Genomic DNA, 23,776 nt, shown 5'->3' with positions numbered 1-23,776 from the left:
TAACCACAGTGTGATCTGTAGCCACCAAATAATCACAGTAAATGAAAGGAGCAGGTAGAAGTCACCTGAGGATCAGGAACTGTTCTGTTGATCAGCAGGTAACTTAACACTTACTTAACACTTGATGGGGAGATGCTTTTGACTGCAGGGATGAATTCCGCAACTACTGGCTTTCACAGCAAACTCCAGACAATAAATAAATGCAGTTGATTTAGTTCCTTAGGGAATGAACTTTTACAGTAGCAACAGAAGAAACTAAAACAAAAAGAAATTGGAGAGTAGTTCTTATTTTGGGTTTCCTTCAGAAGAAAACTCACCTAATTTTGTACAAAAGAAATAGTCCTGATGAGAGTTATATGTTAATATATGTGAATGTGAGTGACCATTTGAAAGCCATTTTCTGTTCATCAGCAATGTATTATGAATTATTCTTTAAAATTAAAAAACTCACAATTTTTATTTTATTATTTTGTAAATAACAAAATAAGTTTTATTTAGTGGGTTAATATTTTATAGGATTTCAATGAATTGTACACTGTCCTCCCTATCTCTATTCATAATGACAATTTCCATTTGTTTCTCCCAGTTTGTTGTTTTGCTTTTGTTTTTGGCAAACTCTCTAATATTTATGGTTCTTTATAAATTAGCAAATTATTCTTGTTTATTATTAATAATCAGTTTCTCCAGTCTTCTCATTACTTCCCGGAAAGCTCAAGTGGTGATGGCAGCTGAAATTTTGAGCATAAGCAACACTATGAAAAATAATCAAACCTCTTTAGATAATTTCTTTAACTCTTTAAAACCATTAGACAATATTTAGGTTTTCTAAAACAAAATTATCAGCATAACTGCCTCTAGATCTATCTGTGCTGTATAGTATCATAGCAACTAGTTACATGTGGCTATTTAAGATTAAATAAGATAAAATTAAAAATTCCTCAGTCTCATTAGTTATAATTTCAGATGTTCAACAGTCACATGTGGCTAGTGGTAACCATATGGGATATGGTTACCATTTTAATGTAGGACATTAAAATCATCCCAGAAAGCATTGTCGTATAGCACTGTTCTACATTACGATATAGAATATAAAGTTAATTTTGATGACCTTTTATCTTCTTTTTCTGCAGTATCCTCAGGATTATAACCTTGATAAGTAACAGTTAACAATTTTTTTAGGTTTATTTATTTATTTATAAAAGAACTGGGGTACGGGTCAGATGCGCAGAAGGGTAGGAGAATTCCCCAGAGACAGAGCGGGGAACAGAACAGGCAGACTGATGAAATACACTGCTGAGGGGAGCAGCGGGTGAGTCAGGAAAGGTCTGCCACGCCATGTGGGAGAGGCTGGGGCCAGCTTCACAGCACTGCGTTCAACCACCTGCGCCACCAGGGGAAGCCCAAGGTTAAATATTTGTTGAAAATGGAGTAAGTTAAATAAGGACTAGAAAAAAGAAAAGCTCACTTGCAATTTAAAATCTCTGAAAATTCAAGGTTAAAAATTAGGGTCAGGGCCTCCCTGGTGGCCTGAGGGTTAAGTCTCAGGACTATCTCCACAATATCCTGAGTTTGATCCCTGGCCAGGGAGCTAACCCACATAGCGCAGCAGACCTCTCCTGTCTCACTCGCTGCTCCCCTCAGCAGTATATTTCAGTAGATCTGCCTGTTCTGCTCCCCACTCTGTCTCTGGTGAATCCTCTCACCCTCCCGCCCCCACAACACACACACCTCTGGCCTACATCTTAGTTCTTCTATACAAAAATAAATAAGCTCTTTAATAAATAAATAAACTTAATACAAATTACACATTTCATTAAAAAAAATTAGATTCAAATCCAGAGAGGTTTTATGTAGAAAATATTGTGTAATTATATAAAGTTGAGAAAACAGGAAATTGGGCAAGATCTTTTGGAAATAATTTTCTATATTTGCTTCCAATTTTTATCGTAATAGACCATCATCCTTAAAAGTCAATTCATCTCTCTGTCTTTTTTTGGAAATAACTACTATTTTTAAGTTGATTTGGATAATTCCTTTTCATACTTTCATACTTATGCTCTGCCTTTATTTATTGAAAACAATATATGTATTGATTAGTATGTTTGTAAAATGAACATGAATAATCACTGTGGTAAAAAATTTCACATTCCTTCCTATAACCCACTATTTTCTCCTCAGTATTGTATTCCAAATATTTTTATTTTGATACAGTTATCACTTAGTTATTTCTTATTGCTCCGTAGCATACAATTTTATAATTATGTTCCATTTTACTTTAGGGTTTATATATCAATTCCATTGATGTACATTGAGGTTGTTTCAAAAGTTTGGCTAATATAAACAATGCAGCAGTAAAATTCCATATTTTCTTGTGCATATGTATTCTACCCTAGTCAGGGGATACCTAGAAATGTAATTGTTTGCTTACAAATTTTGATATTTTAACTTTGCTAGATACTACCAAATTCTTCTCCAAAGTATTTTAATGACTTACAGTTTTTTCCATAATGAATGCAGATTTTTCTTTCACAACAGTTTCCATTGTTATTATTGAATTAAATGTAAAATGCTATTTTATGGATTTTACTTAAAATTCTCCAGTTATTAAGTAGTTTGACTTGTAGCAATTTATTGACCATTTTTATCTTTTTCTTATTGATTTGTGAAAGTGTTTAATACACACTAGACAATACCCCTTCCTTGGTTTCATGCATGACAAATTTCATCTCCCAGTTTTTAGTTTATCAAAATATTTTTAACTTTGTATGTATATTACTTTACCATCCAGACATTTTATATTTACCTTCCATTGATTTTATCATGTTTATCAACCTTTACCTGGGTTTAAAAAAAAAAAAACTTCTCCTCCCTCAATAACATATTTTCTTCTTTGAACTTAAATGTTTATTTGGAAAGAATTGACATCTACATGATATTGAGTCTTCTCATTTATGTGTGTGGTTATGGTATATCTCTCTAGTTATTTGTATCTTTCAATAAAATTAAATCATGTCATTAAGATTATGCATATCTTTTGAAGTATTTAGCGTTTTAAGTTACTGCCTTAGTGTCTTAAGTTCCTGCCACTTAAGAAACATTTTATTTGTTTACTATTTGTGTACATCAACACTGTTGACTTCTGTATAGAACTGGTATCCAATAGCTTTGCTATATACCCCTTATTCCAGTAGCTTTGCAGTAAATCTCCTGAATTTTCTGCATTCACAATTATATTGTGCACAAATAATTTATCCCTTTCCAATTATCACATGTTATCACTTCTTATTTTAATACATTAACTAGGAACTCCAGTAATATATTCTGGAAGCAATGACAGTGAACACCTTTATTTGGCTTTGCCATTAATTATAATTTGTAGTTACTCACTTTTAAATATGTTATTTGCTCTAGGTTTTGATAGAGAATCTTTATCAGGTTAAGGAAATTATATTAATATTGTAATAATTTGCATAAGTAGGCTTATCAAAATAAATGTTGGATTGTAGGCTTTTCTACATGTTCTGAGATAGTCATAAGCTTTTTTCCACCATTAACCTGTGATGTGCTGAATTACATTAATAGTTTTTTCTGTTAATGAACCTTTAATTGATTGGAGAAACTCTTCTTAGTCATGACTCTTTCCTTATACATTGCCTGAAAACATTTGATAATGTTCCATTTTCTATTTCAATATCTCTATTCTAAAGTAATAACAGTATATAATTTCATTTTCTCACACACATTGGTTACAAGTTTTCAGTAGTCTCATAAAAGGCATCAAGTAATTTTCTCTCTTTTTTTTTGTGGAACATTTGTTTCTGGAACTCAATCTCAGGCTATTTTATAAAAGATTGGAAAGCTATTTTCAATGTCTCTTTTCCTAGATTTGAGCACACATTTTTTCCTATCTATAGCATCATTTTTACACTTTACATCTTGTAAAATCAGCATCATTAAGATGAACATAGAAAATTCAAAATCATCTCTAGGTAATGTTTCACACTTCATCTTATCTAGGAATATATTTGAGGAACCATATGGACTAAGCAAAAATTTTAGAACTTGAGTGGATAGAGGAATGTGAATATCAAATCCCTACCACTTCATTCTTCATATGAATTAAAAACTTGGACATTGAACTAAAAGGAAAAATGAATGTTTTTCTTAGGCAACTACACTAACAGGGAAAGCATATCTTTTAAAAAATAATAGAAAGTTAAAATTCTTTAAGTTTCTACAATTGTTAGAGCTTCCCTTCTTAAATCTTTTTTTTTTTTAAGGACTGAACAAATATGTATTTTTCTGCATTAACACTGGAGTTTGACAGGTATGCTGCTGTCATATAGTAAAAGTAGTGATGGCAGCAGGTGGCAGCAGCTCCCACTCAAAAATCCGCAGAACTTGGAGCAAACATTTTAACAGCAGGAGGTCTCCCTGGTAGTATAGCTAGTGCCTCTGTGTATTTAACTGCACATTTCAAACATGGAAAAAAGTGATAATGCATAAATCCTACTAACTAACCAAACAAATGGGGTTTTTGTGTTGGAGTTTACAAAGAGAATGAACAGCAAATTTATGAAATATAGTCTACACCAAGTGCACTTATGCTTCCTAGGCCCCTTTCTTCCTTCTCCCCTCCTCTGTTCAAGCTTTCTCTTGGGTCTTATTCAAGCCTGTCCATTTCAAGAAAGTTGGCCATACTTTTAGACTTTTTGCTACTTTTCATTAGATGACAATGGATTATGACAATACTAATACATGAATTGATAATAAAAGTGACCGCTTATTATTGAACTCTTACTATATGCAAAGCTCTCTTCTGACATATCACATATTCTATTTCATTTAATTCATATAACTCAATGAATTAGGTACTACTTTTTTTTCTCATCTGTTAGGTAAAAAAGTGCTATCTCTTTGTGTGCATGTGTCTGTATGTGGGTGATCTATTATCCCAATTTTATAGCTAACAGCTGAAATACAGAAAGGATAAGTCACAACTAATAAGTGGATGAGGCCAGAGGACCAAAACAGGCTGTCTGACCTCTTCACATTTACTCAGGGATGCATTAATCAGGGACTCCAATCCGAACCAAGATACAGGCTGGCCAGTGTTTTAATTCTGCTTCTTCAAGTTATGCAAAATACATATATTTCCAAACACAGTTTGAGAAATATATACATGGTGGAAAATTTAAACTTCTAATAGTTCAGTATGGAAAAGATATTAGAAGTTAGAGATTGAGGAGGCAAATCTCAACTTCTTTACTTATTGTCTGTGGAAATCTGAAAAGTTGTGTCACCACTCAGAGCTTAACTTTCCCATTGTACTATAAGTAAGTGGTGATAATGATATGTAACTGTTACTGTGAAAACTGAGAGAGCATAGAATGGTTCCTAAAACATAGTTAAGTACACCCTTCAATAGCATTAGTTCTTGTCCACTTTCCTCAATAAACTATGGTATTCAATTTGAATTTCCCTGGGATAGGGTGAACCTGGAAGAAGGATTCAGAGGGGCATAAGGGCAGAATTGATTATGAGGAAGAATATTGGATTATCGATTTTTCTATCTATGCTTGAGTACATAACAAATGTTTGTTGTTAAATTGATGATTAAAAAAACTCTCAACATTAAGTAGTTAGTAAATATTTTAAATATGTAAAAATGGAATCCTTCCAAGTATTTGACAAGCCTTTCAAAATACTGGGGTTCACAGATAATATTTGTTATTCCCGGGAAATTTATTTAAAACAAAATATTATTAATAGGGCCCCTGTATTGCTTTAAAGTATTCAATTTCTATTGTAGCATGATTTCTTTCTCTGATATGCTTATGCTTCCATTTATTTAATCATTCAACAAATTAGCTGATTTCTCTTCTAGACCAAAAACAGAAGATACTTGGGTATTTGCAAAATCCAATGCCATTCAAGCTGTTGGTATTATGTCATTTGGTGAGTGTATGGTTTCAGTGGTTCTTTCTCAATATGGAGTTGTCTGTACAGAGGAAAAGTGCTGTGTTTCATATTTGTGTCTGGAGAGCAGATGAGCTAAGTTTTAGACTTCCTATGATCTAGTTTGCATCAACATAAATTTAGGCTCAAGTGTTTCTCACTCATCACTAAAATTTGCTTTAATTTCAACAAGTAACTTTCTCAGGCAGCAAACTCATTAGAGTTATCTTCCTTCTTAATTTGAAAATCTAGCAGGTTTGACTTCTTCAAAACTTGCACACAAAGTATTATGAATGGGTTGGATATATTCAACTACTCTGCTGTGTCCCAGATAGGAAAGGAAAGCATGGAATGAAAATATGATGTTGTTTAGATTTCCTTTTAAGACTGGAAAGACCACTGGGAAGTGGAAAATATGAGAGAAATTTGGATAGATCTGGTTTATATCAAGAGTGACATGAAGAGACCATATAAGCCTTATGTAAATGAAATTTCACATTTTGAGAACTATTAAAATATTATGTCTAGTAATTTAGTCTATTTGAACCTTAGTACATTAGCATTCTGAAGTAAGACATCTCTGAATTTTTTTAAATAAGAAGCGAATTCTGGCACTTGCTTTAATTATTTTTTTTTTAATTGTAGCATTTATTTGCCACCATAACTGCTTCTTAATTTATGGCTCTTTGGAAGAACCCACAATAACTAAGTGGTCCCGCATCATTCACGTGTCCACCTTGGCCTCTGTATTCATCAGTGTTGTCTTTGCTACATGTGGATACTTGACATTTACTGGCTTCACTCAAGGTAAAATAAGAGATTCAATGTGGTCGTATTTTGGTATTCATGTGGAATTGGTGCTCTCACTTCTTGTTTTTGGTGTAATTAATCCCAAATATCTACTTTAAAGTATCTCTTCTATTCATTCTCTCCTCCTACTGACTCTACAGTTTGTTTACCAATTTTCTCCATTTTTAACTGCTGAATTTATTTCTGCTGTCCATTCTCTTTCCTTCCATATTTTAGCTTCAAAGCTCATGAATTCTGCTTATCTCTCTACTACTTCCTAATAATATCACTTTCAAAGACACCAATATCCTCTCAATCTTCAGAACTAATGAGCTTGATTCTCATGGACCTCTCAGAATCACTTAAGAGCTCTGGTCTTTCTTTCTTTCCTCCCATAGAGGAAGGACACATTGTTCACTCTGTTGTTTTGTTTTTTCCCCTCAGAGTAGTTCATCTTTGCTTCCCCTGCCTCTTTTATGCCCTCCCACCCCTCCATTAACTGGTTCAGGCAAGTTGTCTTCTTTTCTCTCAGCATATTCTCTGGTATTGTTTTAGATTTTATCCAGACCTTTCTTTTCATTTTTAGCTGTTCGCCTGCAGAATATTTCTTTTTAGCTGTCCCATTCTGACTTTAAATAAAAAATATCACTTTCCCCACCAAACTAGCCCTTCCTCCTCTTCTCTCAGCCCCACACGGAACAGAGCACTTCTTTTCTCGACAATCGAGTGGTCATCTCTTCTCTTCCCTTGACCCTTCCGTTCACTCACCCATGCAGTGTAGTAATCACGGCATTCTGACGGCCTGCTAAATGCTGTGATTCATGTATATCATAGCTTTTGCAAGTCTGTTATTTCATCTGACCTTCAAGCAACCCATGAAGCTAAGTGGAATTACTAGTTTTACCTCCTGCTTAAAATACACAGAAGTGAAGTAACTCGTTCAAGTTGGCTACTGGCAGAGTAGGAAGCAAGTCTCCTGACATCCAGTCCAATTTTCTTTCCATTCTTCTGTCTTGCTTTCTACCCAATTTTGGTCAAGTGTAACACTTTAAGCTGTCTCTTAGCCTCCAGTTCCTCATCTCTCAGATGACGCTAAGGTACTTTAGGGTAGATAGGGCACTGATTCAAATAGAGGTTACAGGTGACAATAAATATAGGCAGAGGTTTCTTTTTTTTTTTTCTTTTTTTGTGGGACCCTCGCTGGTGGCCAGGGATCGAACTGGCGCTGCAGTGGCTGCGGGCAGCCTCACAACCCAGGGCTCAAACACTGAGCCACCAGGGGAGGCCCTAGGCAGAGGTTTCTAAGAAATAAAGATAGCTTCAAAAAAATGATTAACACAGTGACAGTGCCATCAAAACTATATGTGTGTCAGTAGATCAAAAAAACAAAGTGATTTCAAAAGTCTTGATATAAATTGAAAGTCTTAAAAAACAATCAAAACACTGCTATGTATTGGTATTGCTACATGGTTACAAAGTTGAATGATCTATAGTCTGGTTTATACACAACCTTGGTTTTAATTGCCTTTTCTGTAAGACATAAACCTTTTTCTTAGTCACACCTTCCTGGTGATTTTTTCTTGTGGTAATTGCTCAGACATAATTAAATTTTTGTATAACAAAGCTGACAGCTTGGTTTTGGTGGTTTTCTTTTTTCCCTAGCTATAATTCCCTAAAATACACTTTAACGAAAGCTGGAATAAGCTGACGTTGTTTCTTCAGGCTATTTCACCTTAGGCAAATCTAGTCTTGTTTGTGCAAACTGTGTACTTTTTTTCTTTTCCTTTTCAGTAGATAAGTTCCAACATGTGACGCAATAAGGACTCTAGATTGTTCTTGACATTCCAAGTGACTTTTGAAAAGATGTAGGACCTATTTTTTAGTGGAGTGTGGTAAACAATAATTTTACTCCTTTCTTTCCTCAGCATGCCTAAACATTTTCCATCAACCTTGATGCAGGTCTCTGCCACTACTGCTTTATGGTCTAATCCCTTTCTTCCCACAAGGGACACTAGAAATAAATGTACATTTTTTTCTTCTGACTGGTGGGGAGAGGGGAGAAGAATCACTGAAAGTAAGTTTTGGGGACAGACTGGTCATTTATCTTTTTAATGAAAAAAAAAAAGTACAGAAGTGTCTTGTTGTCTTTTTAAACAGTGTAATATGTGACTTAGATTTAATTTTTTATTCAGCTTCATGGAAAAGTATGATTAAAAGTTAATATCTAAGCATGTTGTATATAGGAAATAAACAGGCCCAAATAATCTTTGTTTTGGCACTGGAGAACTTTTCTGGCTGACATGATTTTTGTGTCCTTGTCAGTTCCCTGAATTTCTTCATTTGCGTCTGAGAAAAAAAAGTCTCTAAATAAAGAATTAGTTCAAAGTATATATGGCCAATCATTTAGTTTGGAATCAGCTAGATATAATGCTTCTCCTGGGAAATAAATTTTTCCAGTTTTGAATCTGTTTCTTTACATTTGGCTTCATTGGATGCCATGAAAGATAATGTGTGTTGGAATTCCTTGCTGTGACCCTGAGTTGGTGATTAAATGCTATAGCATAATATACAGGAAGTTCAGCTACCCTGTCATACTGGTCTATTCTTCCTTTCAAGATTGGCCTTGATCTAAGAATAGCATTTCAAAAGGAAATTTGTTTATTTTAACAGACTTAAGGAAAAAAATAATGAAGTCATTTACTTACCAGAAACAAAGACCAGAAGCAGGTTAACAAAACCAATGAACAAGAATTTAAGGAGTGGATTCTGGGGTAAGAAGACAATGAATAAAGTATTTTTCAGGAGTTCATACATATTAAAGACAAACTTACCAAAACAAATAATAAGAGAAATCCTGTTACTGACTGAATTCATCTGCAAGTGAAACATGGACTGGTTTTAATACTTGTCAATAATTATGTAGTTATCAAATGCAAAAATATTTAGACTTGTAATCTATTAAGTTAAAATTTTTCTGGCTTCACTTATGTAATACATATCCAGTATCTCTTTTATTAGCTATCTCAAGTATCCAAGGTGTATTAAAAATTTCTATTTTATTTTATTCTCTAGGGGACTTGTTTGAAAATTATTGCAGAAATGATGACCTGGTAACATTTGGAAGGTTTTGTTATGGAGTCACTGTCATTTTGACATACCCAATTGAATGCTTTGTGACTAGAGAGGTAAGAACCATCCTTTCCAACACTTTGCCTAAGTACTCTCTTCAACATTTAATTTAGGAAGACTTGTACATTCATTTCTGTAGCCTTCCAAGTGTGTGACAAGTGATATGATTTATAAAATTTTCTGTCAATGAGTTTAAAGATAAACATGCATTCAAATGTTTACGTGATTTTTTTTTCAAAAGTTGAATTTGAAAATCATGTTTGGTGGTTTAGTTTATATTAGCCCAAGTATAAATATTTTTACAACTGCATTCCAAAAATGAATGCCAGCCTTGAAAAGAGCCAAACTAAGTTTTTTAAAAGAACATTCTTACAAAGAAATGAAATATTAAGATTTAAAACATGTTTGACCCACATTTTTTTGCTAAGATGTTTTTTAAGTCAACATATATTAAAGGCACCATAGAACAGGTTCTGATCAATTTTGTTATTTTTACAAAACTAAAATATCTCATTTTCCATGAAAAATAAATTCAATTTAAATCACATTTCCTAGATATATTTAATTTATGTAGTTATATTTCTATATCATTTGAAATAATATAAAGAATTTAAATGTTATATTTTTAATACATATTTCATTTATAAAGTCAACTCTAACATAAGTCATGTATATAGGTCCTCCTGGATTTGTGGAAGAAGATTACTTGAAAGAGAATCAATTTGTTTTGTGTAAAATGGGATAACGTTGCTTGTCAGAAATCCCTTATAGTCAGCTAAAAATCCACTGGACCAGTTAGCAGAAAAACATGCTAGAGCTTCACAGTGGTTCTTTCAGGAATCACACTGAAAAGGGCTTAGTTTAGGATCTGTTCCTAGAGGCTGTTTACAGTGTGCCATGTGAATGGGTCTAATGTGTGAAGTGAGGTGCCCACAGAGCTGAGATACACTTACTAATCAGCAGGCTTCTCCGGGCTGACCACTGCTTGCCTTATGCCAATTCTGGGGCTAAGAAACTGCCCAGGAAAATGGAATAAGCAAGTGTCTGCATTGTGTATGTCCTTTACAATTAGTGCTCATCCTCACTTATAAATGCATGACTCATGGGCCTTGAATATATTGGGAGAAATAGAGTGAACTAAGGTTTACTTTATGAAAAATTTTTAAATCTAAGAGCCTTTAAAATTTTGCTATTATTGGAGTCAGGAAATGGTTTTATTTCAGCTTCTGCCCAGTATTTTAGGTTCAGATCTGATCTCTAGATCAGCAATAACAGATGGTATATTCTCATGTGGTTTCTGGTAAACTGCTTGTGGATGATTTGAGTCACTCCACCTGCATAGCTTATGGCTTTAGTACTTGGAACTTGCGTTTCCTTTCTAGCCACCATGACAGGAAGACAGATGAAATCAGATATCTGCTGTGGTAGCAAATACTAGGAAGAGGAGGCTCATTTAACGCACTCCCATGTACTTCCTTTCTCCGTTTCTCCTTTGTGTGTGTGTGCACGCACACACAGCATAAACACAATCATACCTATTCATAGGTAAAGTAGCCAGATGCGTATAAGGGTGCCAAAAAACCTGTGCTAATTAATATTTCTCACTAGCCTGCTTCACTAAGTGATTTTCCACTATTACAGTCAAATCTTTGTGGTATCTACAAGAGCACATTTTAAATAAGATAATACTTTTAAGAACTTACCAATAATAAAACCAATTGTAAATGACTAAAAGTTATCAATATATATATATTAATTGTTAGTAGTTATAGCAGTGTCCAGTTTTTGGTGAATGTTAGTTATCTAGGAATAAGTAGAACTTACTGGACAACTAGCTTCAGGAAGGTCCCCCAGCATGGGACTTGTCATTTTCAACTCTGTCTCATTGTTCTTTTTCAGAGTCACCACATTATTCAGACTATCTCTTCTTTGTCCTCTATAGGTGTCTTTCCTTTTCTTACCTTATGCCCTTCTCACACCTTTGCTTCAGTCTGAATTCTGCTCTAAATCTTTTCTGTGTTTTAAGATTCACCTCAAGCCAAGTTAGGACAAGCAATTTCAAGAATGTTGCAACGTCTTTTACTCTAGGGGAGGCAGCTCTAAATAACTAAAGTCCCTTCTAGTTCTAAATTTGATCTGATCTTTTTATTCTGTCATAAACTGACCTCTAATTGTTTCATTATATTGGTTGGATCACTTCAATTAGGAAATGAATAGTTCGTTCCTGAACATAGGAATCACCTCCTAGACATTTCTCTTTGCAATCATACAACACTGTGGGACACATTAAATAGGTAGTTGCTATTTGATTTCTTAATCTCAAAATCAGTGCAATGTAGTAATCAATTCTCTATTTTTGTAGAGGAAATATACTTAAATTATATCAAATAAGACAGTTTATGTAAGGTTAGTTTCCTGTTAGTAAAGGGCATTACACATCCATTATTATTAAAAAAAAATTTGTGTAACTACTTCCTTAGAGGTCATTTAGATAATCTCAATAACATTTGTAGTTTGTTTTACTGGTGACCTTTTTGGAGTCAAGGAAGGTTATTACATGTGGGAAGAAGTGGTTGGGAAATAAGGTTAATTTCTCAAGGTCACTCTGATATTTGAGAAATACATTTATTCACATGTTAGTATGCCATCCTGGATGTGTAATAAAATTCACTACCTGTGTAACAGTTATGGAATATTTGTTACTGATATGTGTTTGTCTACATGTAAATACTTCAGAAAAGACAGATATTCGTGGTGACTTCAGATGTGATTAATTGCCTTATTGGTAATATTTTATACCATTCTAAGTGCTATAATATGAAGCACTCCCTCAATAAGATCTGTGCATGTCTCTGAGAATCCCTCCCTAAATAATCTGTTTATTTGACAGGTAATTGCCAATGTGTTTTTCGGTGGGAATCTTTCAGTCGTTTTCCACATTACCATAACAGTGGTTATCATTACTGTAGCCACTCTTGTGTCATTATTGATTGATTGCCTGGGGATAGTTTTAGAACTCAATGTAAGTACATTTAAAGATTTAATCCTTCCATTCTAAAAATTCCTTTTAAAATAATAATCACATTTATCATAGATGTATTTATTTTAACAAAGTTGACACTTTCTGAAGTAGGATGAAAATGCATTTGTTTGTTGTATTATGGTAAATATTTATAATGATGATAATGTGAACTTGTAGGATTATGTAAGTAGTCATTCTCCAGTGGGTGAAATTTTGCCTCCTCCCCAAATATGTTGCAATCTCTACAGATACTTTTGGTTGTAATAACTGACTTGACTGCTACCCTTATCTATTAGGCAGATATCAGGGATGCTGCTAAGCATCTCACACTTGATAGGACAGTCCCCAGTACAAAGAATTATGTGATTCAAAATGCCAGTGGTGCTGGCATTGAGAAACCCTGGATTAGAGCACTTTTTCACAATGTCATGTTTTATAATACATAGATATCACTAAAGATAACTATTAAGTGAATCTGGGAACTCCTTTGCCAAGTAAAAATAGGTCAAGAGATATTCATTAAAAATGTGTTAACCTATACCCCTAAAATATATACAGCAGTGTAAACCAGTGTTACCTGAACTGAAAAAAAAAATGTGAATGAAATTATAGCCATACTTACATTGACTTACCCTGGCCCAAGTTCTTTTTCTTTAAGATATTTGTTTCTACCTCTAGACATTTCCTTTGTAATCTCTACTGTCTCCTAAATGTAGGCCCTCATTATATCACATCTGAATTAATACTGGCTTTCTGCTTTAACTGCATATGTTTTAACTTCTGTTTCCCATTTGTCACCGTCCTCCTTTAAAAATCTCACGTTTTGGGCCTCCCCGGTGGCGCAGCGGTTGAGCACTGGGTTGCGAAGCTGCCCACAGCCTCTGCAGCATTGGTTCGATCCCCGGCTGCTCCCCGGCCACCGGAGGAGGGTCCCACATGGCGCGCAGACCCCTCCTGCCGCCCGCTGCTCCCCTCAGCAGTGTACTTCGGTCCTTCTGCCTGCTCTGCTCCCTGCTCTGGCTCTGGTGAATTCTCTCACCCTCCCGCGCTTCTGACTGTACCCAGTGCATGTATAAATAAATAAAAAATAAATCTTTAAAATAAATAAATAAATAAATAAAATCTCACATTTTTACCAGAGAAGCATAAATGTCTCTTCTCCTATAATCAGACTCCTTGCTTTCTAGGGAAAGTTACCATTTAGTTCCCAAAATCTCCCCTCAGCTCTTTTTATTTTTGACCTATGAGTAAGCTATGTTAACTCTTTTGTTTATCCTTTGGCTTATGTTTATGTTTTCCTGCAATTATTTCTTTCCTTTCATTTCTCTCCAGAATTATACTGAGTAGTGCTACATGGCTCACAACATAGATACAATGATAGTAACTCAGAAAGGATCCATGCTTTCACGGAGTTTACAATCTTCAAGTAAACATAAAATTTTAACTGCTTTATAGGTGGTAAAAAGACAAAAGGAAGTAGATGGGCTCCCTGGTGACATTTTTGAGGAAAGATTGATAGTATTTGATGATAGATTCAGTTGGGTGGATATGGGAATAGAAGGATACATAAAGAATGACTCCTTGATTCTACTTTGTGGAACTAGGATAATGACATCATTTGGTGAGAAATGAACAGAAGTGGACCTACTACTCCAGAATGACTAATCTCCTTTTATAATCCTTATGTAATTTCTACTCAGATCATCTCACTCACCATTGATTAGTTACGTACCATAGGGAGGGTAAACTTTTATGGGCGAGATCCCAAGTCATCATTTACTCATTCCATTGAGAGTTGAGGAAAAGGTAAAGGTAATTATCAATATTTCATTCACTATTCCAGATGCCTTTGGATTTGAAGTTTCAGACAAAAGCAGTGGGAGACTCAGGTACTCACTGTTGAGGATTTTCTTATAGCAGAGTAAATGGAATGTAGGTTGTAAGCAGCTTCTCCAAACCTCAGGAAATTGGGAAATCATTTACTCAGTCAACAATGCAAAAAAACAAAAACAAAAACAAAACAACAAACTCATAGGAGAGATAGACAAATGTAAAAAAAAACTTACCTACTTCCCAATTTTGCATAGGCCAAAGACTAGTAGACCCACTCAAAACCATGTTATGTTCTAACCTTGATCTTTGTAAATAGATGACTGTTACTTTAATGCTCTAACTTGATTTATGTGTTTTCTCATCTACACACGTCTATATGAACTGTCCATAAGTTTATCTTGTATATCAAATTGTAAGCACTTTGCAGAAAAGAATGGATTTGGTTGTTCTCTCCATCCTTGTGATATCTGACTTAATTCTAAGAACACAGTGCTCAAATTACTGTGTGGTGATTGTCCCTTAGGATCACAGTTGAGGAACTGCTTTTACAAATGCTCCTGGATATAAGAGACTATTATTAGTATAACACCAGGAAATTAATTTTTTACATAAACTGTCAGCTACGGTAATAGTAATCTTTCAACTCATGCAGTGAAGAGAAACAACATAATGATTTCTAGTCATGTAATTTCTTGTTTTGTAAAATATCTCAGTTCAGATCATACACACACACAAACAAACAAATTTTTTTTAGTATGCGAGAAAACATTTTATTGCCTGCCTGGCCACTCGCCATATCTTGAAAGCCTAACAATTTTTTGTTCCTTTCAAGTTAACCAAGTACACATATATATTTTGGGGGGCTGATTTTTTAAAAATAAATTTAACTATTGCTTTCTGTTGTTGATTGCTGATCACCCTAACACTTGCACAACAATATTGTAAGCACACATTAAATGTTCTCCGCTGTCCTTATGTTGAAGTTTTTTTTGTGATTAAGACATAATTCTGATATAGTAGAGTAATCATAGAAGAATATTTTGTGAATACCTATTATAAAGTCAAGATCTGAACTGGCCATGGAGGGCTATTTTTAAAAATTAAAGACATGATTCCAGATCCTTAGATTTAAAAAAATCTGGTCACGTAGACATTCATCAAAAAGCAATTAAAGAATAGTGCAGGATTGTCTATTATAACCCAATAGCCAGACAATTATACATTTTAAAGCACTCTATAGGAATTTAAAAAATCTGGGATTTCCATTCTCTTTCAAAATGCCCGAACATATATTTTCCTAATCCACATGTATCTTTTGGTATGCCTAACAACCTACTTAGATCTATGCTCAACTCCCTTTTGTGTGGGCATTTATCATGTCTAATAGAGTCATATCAAGCCTCTGTTCTGTCAGTAACTAATGCAGGCTGGGTCATGTAGCACGTAAGTAACTGAAGCATGTTGTGTTCAGCCTCAGAATGACAATATGAATAGGCATATATTGAGCAGCTATTCCGTGCCAAGTGTTTTGCTTGCATTATCTTCCTTAGTGTGTATTAATTTTACATATGAAGAAACCTAGGCACAGAGTTAGTTTGTGCTCACACTAGTTACAAGTAACAGAATCAAGATTTGAACACAGGATTTCAGACTCTCTAACTCACACTTTGAATGCTAGTCTGAGGTTTCCTAAATGTAAGGCTTTAAGTTATGTAAGATAATTACATTCATTTCTGTATCCATTTTTAAGCTAAAAATCTATGTATTAGTTTATCTGTGAAATTAAGAATAACCCCCAGTATATATGGATATACTTTAGTAATGGGTTAAAATAAATGCCAGGAGATGAGTAAAATAGAACTAAAAATTTTTATCTAATTTAATAATTTAGGGTTGATAGTTTTTATCCTGGCTAATAATTACAGTATTTGAGGAATTCTTTTCCATTGTGGCTTCTTAATTATTACTAAGCAGAACAATGATCTTCACAGATGAGATGTAGAGTAGAATAAGATTTTCAATTTGTAGAGTTATAGAAAAACTGTTACTTAGTATAACTAAAATAATATAGGATATATTCTTCAGGATTATATTATTTAATTAAAAAAATCTCATTTAGACATTCCCTTTTATTTCATTGTTTTATGGCAGTGAACGATAACATATTTTTCCTAAGCAAATACACCTTCCCTTTATTAGAAGCAAATAAAGCAAATGTAAGATCCATTCTGGGTACTAAGAACACTAAGAATACGGCATCTTGGCACTGAAGTTGCTGTTGGAGGGAAGAGGTGTCTGCTGTAATTGGGCCCCATGGGTTTCTACTTGCAGAAGTACAAAAAGAAAAGATGAAGCAGCTGGGGCCTGTGGCCAGAATAACAGGCCCAACAAGCACTGTGTGCAGCCTACAGTGGAAAGAAGAAAGCATGCCAATTACTCAGTGAGAACCCAGATTAGAGATACAGTCATCAGAGTGAGCAAGCCACAGCCCAGCCTCCTAAAATCTCCTGAGCTAGAGGAGTTTCTTTAGGGATAGGAATATATTTCATGATTCCAAAGTAATTACACAGGAGAAATTTGAAAGACATGGAGCCATTGTTTGATTTTGTTTTCAGCCTGCTTGTATCATATGAAAGGAATCTATTCAGGTGGGAAATTCAGATACTTTTCCAATCTGCATTGCCAGTAAACATCTTCAACACTTTCTGTTATTTTCTACAATGAACTGCAAAATGCCCTGGAAGTATGTAGTGGCAGGAAGGCACAGAGCAGGATCTCTATGATCTGGGAAAACAGGTAATGGAAAGTCCTGGAGCCTTCACAGGATTTTCGGGCTTTTATTGAGCTTTTTATACCATTTGTAGTGCAGCACACAGGTACACGGCAGGCAGGGGGGCCAGGGGGCCAGGAGGCTGGCAGGCTCTTTCTGGGCTCTCTGGCATTCTCTCATGGGCTCTGTTCTCTGCTTCTCCCTTGCCACTCTGCTGGTTCTGCTCTCGTTCTTCTTTCTGCCGTTCTACTGGCATCCCCCTGATGCCACTGTTATAAGCCCAATCTCTCAGCCCAGGTGTGCCCACCTATGCATGCCCACACCCTATTCCAGGTGCCACCATCAGGCATGCATGCAGGACCACAGGGGTCCATCATTAATGCTAATGTCATGAAGGCAGAAAATCCTGATAATTTTCACTTACCCTGCAAGGTGATAATATTATCAAAGAATTGTGCTGTCCTGCCTTTATAAAGAAGCTATTTTTTATTATTTCTTTACATATGTGGTATTTATATCCTGTCAAGCAATTTCAAAAATTATTCCAAGCCAGTGTTGTATTCTCAAGCAAGCCTATATTAAATAGATGAAATTAGCTGGACTAATTTATAGGAAATAGAGCAGGTGGAACTGTACTATCATTTTACTAATGATTTTATGTGCTTAACAACAACCTCTAGCAACACTGAGCTTCACATATTAAGAAAGTAACAGCTATCTAGATAAGACACCCAACTGGATTTCTTCCAGTAAAAACATCAGCTGTATAGTTTTCCCACTAATTGTTACTTTCTCAACTCTTAAGAATTATAACATAAACAGAACACCCATTGCTTTGCACTGCCCAGCAAGTTAGGTTTGGAAGCCTCCCAAAATGCTGACTGATGACAACTTCTTAGCAGCAGCTGGTGGAAGTTTTCATCCTGATAGCATTTTCACACTTGGTTCCCCATGAACTAGCTTCACATGTTTCTTCCTATAAAGAGAAGATTCTTTCTCTCCACACATGTACATGTTTCTATATATTTGTATTTCAATACTTTTTTATTGTCTTCAATTATTTCAAGGGACTCAAAGGGTAATATTTATTATAAACACAGACCGGGTTCTATAGTAGTTTCCATAACTTAAAAAACATAGTTTCTACAGCAGATCTCTCCTGTCTCTCCCACTGCTTCTCTTAGCAGTGTAGCTCATTAAATCCTCCTGTTCTGTTCTCCACCCAGTCTCTGGTAAAGAATCCTCTAGCCTACACCTATTCTCCGCCACAACACCAACCTCTCTGTGCTGTTTCCTTTTCAGAAAAACAAGCACACAAACAAAACCCCACATTGTTAGTTTCAAGTGTCACCACAAAGTGTAAGGAATCCATAATTCATTTAATTCCAATCCTATGAAAAGTAACACTTTATACACTGGATATCTTTGTAGGAACCTAAGAAGCACTTGTATTCAGGTGCTATGAATGGACAAATTATATTATCTATACATTTTAAATTTGAATACATTAAATTAGAATTGATACCCCTTAGTAGTTTCTTATCTTCTATCTCTTTCTGTATATTTTCCATGAAATGTGATTCCTCCTCTTTTCCAGATTTATAGATGCTGCCTGACTAGTCTGATTTCATGTATCATCCTTAATTCCCATTTCTCTGGATTTTGACTTTTTTTTTTTTTTTTTTTTTGAAAAATAACAGCATTGTTGTAGGGTCAGGAAATGGACACTGAGCAGGTTTTCTAGGATCCCATGCAGACCGGGTAAAGGAGGAGTCAGAGTCCTCAGTGGTTTTTGCAGGTCTTTTATTAGGATTTACCCGGTACACAGCAGGCTGGGGTGCTGTGGGGGCCGGGAGGCAAGTCTTCACTCTATCTCGGCTCTCTGGCGTTCTCCGCTTCTTTCTCGGCTTCTCCTTTGGCTTCTACTAATGTCCCTGTGACGCCGCCCTTAAAAAGCACAGTCTTAGCCCAGGTGAATCCATCTACCTATGCCCACACCCTATTCCAGGTGCCCGCCATCAGGCATGCATTCAAGACTGCAAGACTCCATCATCTATCCTGATGGCGGGAGGGCAGAAAAGCCTGACATTTTTCCTTACCCTACAATTGTGTTTTTGGAATCAATTATAATATTTCTGGGATGAGGATAATACTTACTATTAAACATAGCACTTTTATTAAATAGTGATATTGAGAACAGTATTCATTTTAAAACTATTTTAGGGTATAATTTACATGATTTAACTTCAAAATCAGTTTTCTATTACTTTTCCTGGGAAAGCTTTCAAACCATAAGTGATAGGTACATTGGGTTTTATTATATTATTTGTTCTATTTTTCTATATATTTAAACATTTCCATAATAATAACTTTTCAAATATAGCAAAATATAGTTTATAGAAGGCTATCCATTTTGGACCATGTCACAGCTGTTTTTGAGCATACATTTTTTTAAAAACTTGTGTTTTATGATTTAAAAGACTATCATTTGTCATACAATTATATTTAATATTTTTATTAATAATGTTATTTATTTAACATAATTAACATTTAACATGATTAGAAAAATATATAGTACCAAATACATTAAATGTTAGCAACATTTTATTTAGAAAGTTTCTAGTGCAAATTTGCTATATTGAAGGGAAAATTCTCTTTTCCTTTGAAGTCAGTAGCCCTTGATATTTTTACAATAGACTACACGACTCCCCATAATTTTCAATCTGACATTCCCCCTCAGGTTGGACTTATCCGTAAGCTAATGTGGGGTAGGGTGAAGGAGTCATAGTCATTTAGTTCTGCTGTCAATTTTCTAGGGTAATTAATATGTTTAGTTTTGCTTGAAAGAAGATTTAGAAATGCTATTTCACGTTAAGTGCCCTTAGGGTTACACTTCTTTCTCTTATAGACACTTGTTTTCTTGCATGTGCAAGTAAAAAGAAAAGTCAGTAGGCCTTATGTGCTTCTCAAATGTCCCCACTTGTACATAAATGACAAATAGACCTTTAAGATTTAAACAGCATACTAGGTATACAGTCATATGAAATGAAGAGTTTAAAGAAATATGATGTAACTGAAAATATGGCAGATTTTAAGAGTTGCCAGAAGTTGGTCGTACCATCTGCTTTAGTTTCTGTTATTTTCTGATCATTTTTCCTTAAGGCAGATATACTAATATGCTTTATTCTTCTCATTTGTAAATACACACTCTTTCTTGGAATTATTTTTCTTTCTTTGACTCAAATGAACCTATCAAGTGTTTAACTTTAACAAATATATTTTGTCATGTCTTTTAAAAAACTGTCCCAGGAATGTTCTTATTTTTTGTTTTCACTATGCAGGGTGTGCTCTGTGCAGCTCCCTTAATTTTTATCATTCCATCAGCATGTTATCTGAAGCTGTCTGAAGAACCAAAGACACACTCAGATAAGATTATGTCCTGTGTCTTGCTCTCCATCGGTGCTGTGGTCATGCTTGCTGGGTTCATTATGGCCGTCACAAATCCTCAGGACTGCACCCATGGGCAGGAAATGTTTTATTGCTTTCCTGACAATATCTCCTTCACAAATATCTCAGTTTCTCATTTTCAACTGACAACCCAACTTCCGATTTTAAACATCAGTCTCTTTCAGTGAAAAGACCGCTTTTTAAAAAATGTATGTTTTCATGGACTTCTAAACTGTATAATAATGTTCACATATAATAATGTTCACATGTTTTAGTGTCTGTATTATGAAACTTCTAAACCGTATAATAATGTTCACATATAATAATGTTCACATGTTTTAGTGTCTATATTATGAAACTGTTATTTTGGCATTTATCAAGATTTGGTTTTCTTTACTGTTTAGTCCAATATAAAAATAAAGAGGAAAATAAAATTGTATGTATTTTATGTTAAACTGGGACAAAATGTTTTGTTTTAATGATTGAGCAAGACTAATCTTAATCATAGAAGGAAAAGTGAAATGTTTGACATTTGATGCCATCCTCTGACAGTATTGCTTATTTATGTCAGAGGCAACATATTGGATTTAAAATAAGTAAATGATTGTAGGGTGCAATGTTGTGTATGTGTTCTTTATAAGGAAACTTCCCGCACCCCTCCTGCACCTTCCCACACACAATTTGCGTCCTTTAATCTATAGAATCAAAGGGATGGGAAACTTAAAACTATTATTGCTGGAAAGCAAAACGAAGCTCTCCATTGTAATTATAGCAGCATACCTTATTTTAAGGGAAGCGAATCCCTGGAAAAACAAGTGAAGTCCTTCCGGTGTTTTATTTTTTATTTATTTATTATTAAACTTTTTAAAACATATTTATTTATTTATACAAGCACTGGGTACAGTCAGAAATGTGGGACCCTCCTCTGGTGGCCGGGGAGCAGCCGGGGATCGAGCCCCTGATGCAGAGGCTGCGGGCAGCTTCGCAACCCAGCACTCAACCGCTGCGCCACCGGGGAGGCCCCCTTCCGGTGTTTTAAAGCATGAATAATAGACTGAATATTCTGAGCAAGGTGTGTAAGGAATCAAAATTTTTGATCTTATGGGAATACAATGGTAATCCATTACATGAATTATAAAACAGGAGTGGGGGATAAAACCCAAAAGTTGTTCTGAGGTATGAGCCCAAGAGATCTGTCATGCATCAACTTTGAACCTTTGAATCAGAAATGCTGGTGGGGGGTCCTTGGACAAATTCTTGGGAGTACTTGTTGACTAGATTCTCTAGATGGCACTAAGATGGAGTTTGGCATGGGAACTTTATTATGATTCATAATTAATGAGAGAGATGAGGAAAGCAAGATTGGATGGGGAGATGGAATAGTAGCGCAGTTAACAAAGCCTCAGTTATATCCACAGGGAGACTGGAGCATACATGGTCCATAAGCATTGGCTTGTTCAGGTGAAATAACTGAGTTTTGGTACTGCTGCCTCCATTAGTCGTCAAAGGTGGGCATCCACTGAAGGATGTGGCAGCTTTCTGCAACTGAGCAAACCATAAAGAAACTGAAGGCTAGAGGCTCTCTGCTGGTGGCTGGGGGCACCAGGTGCTTCCTTGAAGGGGATCTGGGAGGAAGAGCTGTGTCTACCATAGCTGCCTTTATTTCATGAGGATTTTTTTTACTTCTCTTAATGAGGATATACTGTCTTCTTATTTATAATAATCTTTTAAAAGTAACAGAAAAATATTTGGGACCATCTGTTGGTTCTTTTATATCAAGTATCTCCCAAGACTTTGTTTCTTACCTTTTCCATTTGTGTTTTAATCAAGTCAACAATCCTTAGTGCTATGACAATTACTGCAAAATAGTGAGCAAGTATCACAAACAGAGTTAATATGCATATATTGTTTCTGTACAAATAATAGGCAAAAAAAATCTCACAGGAAGTGTATGCGGAATAGTTTCATAGTCCTTTGAGTAAAGAAGTGGAGAGATCTGAATTATAGTAAGAAAGGCCCATTGCAAGCAACGGTAGCTGTACCTTAGCAGGCTGAGCAAAGCTGAGACTTTGAATGGTGATATTTGGTTCAATAAAACACAGGTCATGCCATTAAATTTCAGCTAAGTTCTGTTGGTTGTACAGCCTCTTTGTATTTAACATGTAAATTGTTTTTCATAGTTAAGAAGCATAGGGATAAATGATTTGTGCCTATTTTTAGATTGGTATGTGTTTGGGTAGAACAAACTAAGGAAATGTAAAGAATTTTTGCAGCACTGTGTCCCTGTATTACTCAAGATTGAGAAACACTGGCCTACATAGTTATTAGATAAAGTCTTGAGAGATGAGATTTCCAAAAGTATACCAAGAGAAGTACGTCAAGGATAACATAATTTAGCACTTAGTCATCTATTATCTTGTATTTCTAGTATTGCTTGTGATATGTTAACCTTGACTCTTCGAAGTAGATAAAAAGCTCCTGGTAGGAACTGTGTCACATTAATGCCTAGTAAATATTTATTCTCCCTTTTTTTTTTTTCTGAATCAACTGTATAACAAGGTTGGCTTTGACCCCATTACTAGCTGCATGGATTACCAACATCTTTCAAATTATATTAGAATAAATTTTAGGAACTCACATCTATTTTGCAAGAATACTTTCATTATTTTGCCACCATGCAGAATTTCAGAGTCCCCCCATTATCTTCTGCCTTAGTTTAATAAGAGATTTCCATGGAAGCACATCCCCTTCCTGCTACTTCTTGCTTTGTTAGCAAAGCAACTTGAAGGATTTAAACCAATTTGTAAGTTGTCACCACATTTAAATTT

At 35.0% G+C, this 23,776-nt stretch overlaps 1 protein-coding gene across 1 annotated transcript in view; it reads left to right on the top strand.

Annotated features, from left to right (window-relative positions):
* The window catches only part of SLC38A11 (solute carrier family 38 member 11), a 50,512-nt gene extending 28,958 nt beyond the window's left edge, over positions 1 to 21,554 (top strand). The window contains exons 8-12 of the mRNA XM_037521846.2: positions 5,888 to 5,958; positions 6,604 to 6,765; positions 9,820 to 9,932; positions 12,767 to 12,898; positions 20,843 to 21,554. Of these exons, the coding sequence (XP_037377743.1) occupies positions 5,888 to 5,958; positions 6,604 to 6,765; positions 9,820 to 9,932; positions 12,767 to 12,898; positions 20,843 to 21,136 (772 nt within the window). The 3' untranslated portion in view covers positions 21,137 to 21,554. The remainder of the gene's footprint in view (positions 1 to 5,887; positions 5,959 to 6,603; positions 6,766 to 9,819; positions 9,933 to 12,766; positions 12,899 to 20,842) is intronic.
* The last annotated feature ends 2,222 nt before the right edge of the window (positions 21,555 to 23,776 follow it).

This window comes from Talpa occidentalis, unplaced genomic scaffold, assembly GCF_014898055.3.
Source record: "Talpa occidentalis isolate TD23 unplaced genomic scaffold, MPIMG_talOcc4v2.1 talOcc4.3, whole genome shotgun sequence".
Lineage (NCBI taxonomy): Eukaryota > Metazoa > Chordata > Mammalia > Eulipotyphla > Talpidae > Talpa > Talpa occidentalis.
The sequence above is the reverse complement of the archived record's forward strand: the minus strand, read 5'-3'. Positions and strand labels throughout refer to the sequence as shown.